The 6000-nt window shown below is 40.6% G+C and overlaps 1 protein-coding gene across 1 annotated transcript in view; it reads right to left on the bottom strand.

The window, feature by feature from the left end:
* Window positions 1-431: 431 nt before the first annotated feature.
* LOC137261056 (nuclear pore complex protein Nup50-like) overlaps window positions 432-6000 on the bottom strand; it is a 40413-nt gene continuing 34844 nt past the window's right edge. The window contains exons 6-8 of the mRNA XM_067798722.1: window positions 5667-5745; window positions 4943-5058; window positions 432-3443 (exon numbers count right to left, since the gene is read on the bottom strand). Coding sequence (XP_067654823.1) covers window positions 3241-3443; window positions 4943-5058; window positions 5667-5745 — 398 coding nt within the window. The 3' untranslated portion in view covers window positions 432-3240. The remainder of the gene's footprint in view (window positions 3444-4942; window positions 5059-5666; window positions 5746-6000) is intronic.

The following is a 6000-nucleotide window of genomic DNA, read 5'->3' as shown; positions in this document are numbered from 1 at the left end:
AAGGACAAATTCGATACCAGAGATAGCTATCCCTAGGATCGCCAATAGGCAATCATCCCTTAGGTTCATCACAGTGTTTGATTTCATAGTGTCTAACAATTAATATTTCAAAAGACAGCTTGATGAGAAAGATATTCCTGGAGCCCCTGGTAGAGTTAGATGTAAGTAGCACAAGACAAAAAAATCACCAGAGACTGACAATTCACAAAAAACCTGTGAAGGCAGCCAGAAGTAAATGACCTGCACTGTTACATAACTGTTCACTAACTAACGCTGAGTAGTATACCAGGTTTGTTTATCATGGAATCACTTAGTTTGAATATAAATTATGAAAAAGACGAATACTGAAATTTGCACTTCATGATGCAAGGGAGATTAACTCAAGTAACCACATGCCCCTTAATTCCATCAAAAATAACAAAACCAATTAGCATAATTAAACATTTATTGATATGTTGCACCAAGAATTTTGTATTAAACAAGACCTTGTGAAATGGCATAAAAATCTACTTTGACACATTAACCTTAAAGCAGAGTAATAAAATATGTTTCCTTTCCAAGAGAGTTTGAGACAATGGACCAGACACTAAATAGGCTGTACAAAGTTACAACCAACCTCCACAATACGCCTGATGTTCAAAAAGTAAGTGCTGCAAAGGACAAATATATGTGCAAGTTTGACACATTAAAAATTGTTTACAATTATGTAGATCTCTGCATGCAAAAACTTTCAAAATTGATGAACTAAATTTTAACAAGGCATACACACTTCCATCAATACAATTAAACTTGCACTCAACTTTTATGAACACAATGACAAGCCAAGGAAGTTCCATCTTCCATGCCCAGTGTCCTCAAAATCTCCCAATTATTTTCTTTCTGATGAGGAAGGGTAATCTGATCCCAATGATTGTCAAAGGGTGCTTGAAATGGAAAGGGTTTCAAGGGTAGAAAATCCATTTAGGTGTAACCTACCTCAACACAATGACTGAAGAGGCACTTATCTGAAATGTAGGAGACAATTGATGCTTAACACTGCATTGTAGCCAAGTTGTTTCCTAACTAGAGTTGAGTAGTATGATCCATGATGACAGGCGAAGGTACGTAGCCATTGCAAGATTCCTCCCATCCTCCACTGTCACTCACAAATATACATGTCAACAAAACAAAGGAACAAATGAAAGGTCACAGCAGATATTTCTTTTCTTACATCAAATTAAATTCCCTGCCATTGATTTGTAGTTTCAAATCCCCACTGAATAGGCGAAGATAAATTATACACAACAGTATACCTTTGAAAACTAGTGCAGGTAGACTTTTTTAATGAAGAAAAGACGCATTATATCTTGTAAATATTTCAATGATAGCCATTATCAACAATTTGTCTTCTTGTTTTAAGAGAATTTGTCATCCAAGAATAATTCCTGATGCCTGACCATCGAGAATGCCAAATTGTTGACACCAGAACTACATCACTTGTCAAAATATCTTGATATGCGGGAATGAAACAATACCAAAGACCCCAGTCTTTTCTTAAGAACAAAAATCTACAAGATACAGTAACCTATGTTCATAACAAACTCATAGTGAGTGAGTGAGTGAGTGGGCTAGTGACTTGGGTTAATGTCACTTTTAGCAATGTTCCAGCAATATCACGGGGCAGGACACCAGAAATGGGCTTCACACATTGTACCTATGTGGGGAACTGAATCCAGGTCATTGTCGTGATGATTAAACGCTTTAACCACTAGGCTACCCCACAGCCCCGACTGACCCATATAATAAACTGGTTTTGTTTACATGCCAGCATTTTTCAGGCATACATTAGTCAAAATGTGCATAACCCAAACTAGACTTAGTGGTCTGATCAAGTACATTGTAACTGCAGTTTACTGGACAATGTTTGAAGTGAAGGCATTTCCCGTATGGTAAGGTTTCACCTAAAATAAATGTTTTACAAGACATGTCAAACACACTACACTAGAGTCCTAATCATGTACATAGGTAAATACAAGATGAAAAATGAGAGCGGACACGCTTTCCAGACATGAGACCCTGGTGTTAACTTCTATTCCTTCTTTTGGGGAAATGTTATGCTGATATTAAAAAAAAACCCCATGATCAGTACTTCTAAATGCCCTTAAGTCTGAAGTTCTGACACAGGACATTATTAGATGTCCCAGTTTGATGAAAGCACATCATGGCACAGTTCAGAAATAGGACAAAATCGCAGTTTAGATAGAAAAGTACTCAATGACTGGGAAGATGAGGTGTTGGGGAATTGGGATGGTTTGGGTGACAGGTGACCACATTAGGCAGATGAGTTCACAGAATGTACAAGGAAAGAATCCATGGACTGTGATGTTTGTCTGGTTTGGGTGTCAGGTGACCACATTAGCAGACAAGTTCACAGAATGTACAAATAAAGAATCCATGAACTGTTATGTGTTGATGATGGGCATTCAAGCATTGGTGACACTGGCAGACATCCATTTCAATAAATCAGTTTGGGTTGAGGATTGGAAGAATACAAGAGTTTTGAAAGACCATACGATACAACAGTAAATTATACAATGCTCTGTTGCCTTTATTGTGGTCGGCCGATAAACTAACTGGTGACAGAAATGTCTGTTCTGTCAATTACATGGATAGCATTATCAGTCTCATTAAAACAATTTCCTCTAGACATCATCAAGCATAACGAAATATTCCATAACAGATGAAAAACACCCACTTCAAAGCATGATGGTTCCCTATACACTGTTATGCTACTTTCTTATCAATGGTGTAAAAAAGCAATGAAGAACCTAAAGCCCTTGCAACACACAATTAATTGTAAAGTAATTGAGTCATGTTGAAAGTAACCCACTGGAGTGCTTTTTCCATACCTGAAGCAACACTAGGACTGTTTTCATCTCATACTGACACTGACCAGGAACGTGATCACTGCACTTCAACGTTCAAGATCAGGTCAAAGTAATGTACCTCATGAGCAACAAATGGGAAGGAAAAAGTCAAATTGTTCATATCTCATTTAAAGAATTGACTGGAATTAATTGGGAATCCACATATTTGTGATCCATGTCATTGTACGTCTTTCATCCCTTGTGACATCATAAATTACTTCCAAACAATACTGAACAATACATCCAACAATGGTTTCCAAACAAATTGATGAGAATTTATTTGCTATATCATAACAGCCATCACAGGAAGCCTTGAGACACTGCTTAACCAGTGTTATTTTACATTCTCTTCTATCTTTGCAATGAGTTCTTCAGCATCCTCGGATGTCTTCACACGCAGAAGGATTGGACATGGCTTGTCACTGGCTGCTTTGGGGTCAAAGGGCGGGTTAGGGATGCACACAAAGAATACATTATTCTTTCCTTGCTTCTTGACGGTCATCTGTTCCGACATGAAAATATTCAGCATGATGTTTCCTGCAAAAGAAGACAAAACATGGTTCAATGACTGACAAAACATTGTACTAAACTTTAGAAATTCTTGCCTTTGAAATGACGTATGATATGGTTAAAAAGAATGCAGGTTTCATTCTATCCAGTATCAGCTATCCCTGTAGATACCTATCTATATTCATCTCAGTACAGAGACAGTGTGACCAGTTGAGGGACAACATCTTGAATGTGGAACACCAGCTGATCATACTGATCAATCATCCATGTCACCTGACCAAAATCCACATCATCTGATAAACGATCCATATCATCTGGATAACCATCCACACTATATAATCAACGACTGATGTCACCTGGCCAACCATACACACCATCTGATCAACCATCCATATCACCTGGCCAACCATACACCCCATCCTGTCAACCGTGCATGTCACCTGGCCAACCATCCACACCATCCTGTCAACTATCCATGTCCCCTGGCCAACCATCCACACCATCCTGTCAACTATCCATGTCCCCTGGACAACCATCCACACCATCCTGTCAACTATCCATGTCCCCTGGCCAACCATCCACACCATCCTGTCAACTATCCATGTCCCCTGGCCAACCATCGACACCATCCTGTCAAGTATCCATGTCCCCTGGCCAACCATCGACACCATCCTGTCAAGTATCCATGTCCCCTGGCCAACCATCCACACCATTATGTCAAGTATCCATGTCCCCTGGCCAACCATCGACACCATCCTGTCAAGTATCCATGTCCCCTGGCCAACCATCCACACCATCCTGTCAACTATCCATGTCCCCTGGCCAACCATCGACACCATCCTGTCAAGTATCCATGTCCCCTGGCCAACCATCCACACCATCCTGTCAAGTATCCATGTCCCCTGGCCAACCATCGACACCATCCTGTCAAGTATCCATGTCCCCTGGCCAACCATCAACACCATCCTGTCAAGTATCCATGTCCCCTGGCCAACCATCGACACCATCCTGTCAAGTATCCATGTCCCCTGGCCAACCATCCACACCATCCTGTCAAGTATCCATGTCCCCTGGCCAACCATCCACACCATACTGTCAAGTATCCATGTCCCCTGGCCAACCATCCACACCATCCTGTCAAGTATCCATGTCCCCTGGCCAACCATCCACACCATCCTGTCAAGTATCCATGTCCCCTGGCCAACCATCCACACCATCCTGTCAAGTATCCATGTCCCCTGGCCAACCATCCACACCATTATGTCAATCATCCATCTCACATAGTGTGGGGTTGTCAGACATGGAGAGAGAGAGAGAGGTATATATTTCAAAGATCCATGACAAATGTTAATAGAAACTCAACTCCACTGAGAGAGTGGTGTGTGTCATGTCTTGACTATGCTATCACTTACAAATCATTCACAACACAGATACTACTTGGACACACGTTATTCCTAAGCACAAGAATCCATGCTTTGTGTGCCTCCATGCTGCTACTGACGAGGTGACAAACTCAGAATTCGTACCTAGGTTAGTGTCAGCTCGGATGACCAGCTGCAACTTGTCATTGACCATTTTGAGATGCAGGTTACCAACACCACGCTCCACCCACTTCTCATCCTTCTGGTAGAACAGCTTACACCTGTAGGACAGACACACTCTCAGTTGTATACTTCTCTCAAGTGTAATACAGCCTAATGCATGCCTGTTTATAGCAGAGTCGTGTGAGCTGTCAGGCGAGGGATGACACTACTATAAAATGGGCATCAATCAGACCACATTACGTGTGGGGAAAGCATACAAACATATGTATCTTACCACCATGTTAAATGTATTTGTCTGAGTGGCATTCTAGATGTCTGTAAAGACATCTATGGATGATTAACTTCTTTATTTCAACAAAGAAGACATTTCAGTATAGTTTCTTATACCATAACCTTGAGAATTGTATAAGAATCTATAGCAAAATGTAATCATTGTAAAAATAAAGTAGTTGATCATCCATAAATTTGTGTCATTTCTATGTTAAATGTACAAAATATTTCATTTTCTTTTGAAGATTGCTATACAGCATCTCTGTGGAGCGTTTTTGTGGTTACCATGGCAGCAGTTCATATTTTACCCCAGTTGTCACCATCCTTGGGACCTATTCTACTGGAAAACCAAGCTGGTCTTAGGACCTATTTACTGCAGAAATTCATACAGATGGGGGACATCACATTGATGCAAGCAGGTGATGGTGCTGCTCACCTCTTGGTGTAGAATGCATCTGACTCCTTGACTTCAGTCACCTCAACAGTAGGAGGAACATACTCTTCTTCATCACCACCTGCAATAGGGGAAATATGCTATAGTGACACCTGCACCCATCAAGATCCTGGATAGAGAGAGTGAGTGAGCTTTCATTTATGCTGCTTTTAGCAATATTCCAGCAAACGTCATGGCTGGGTACACTCATAAAAATATAATACAGTACTTATTTACAGTAAAACACATTGCAATCATGAGCAGGGGAGAGAAAGGCAACATGCAGCTTAGAAACAAAAGAAGTTATGATATGCAGAAACTACTGGTACAAGGATAT

This window comes from Haliotis asinina, chromosome 14, assembly GCF_037392515.1.
Source record: "Haliotis asinina isolate JCU_RB_2024 chromosome 14, JCU_Hal_asi_v2, whole genome shotgun sequence".
In the NCBI taxonomy this organism is placed as follows: Eukaryota; Metazoa; Mollusca; class Gastropoda; order Lepetellida; family Haliotidae; genus Haliotis; species Haliotis asinina.
The sequence above is the reverse complement of the archived record's forward strand: the minus strand, read 5'-3'. Positions and strand labels throughout refer to the sequence as shown.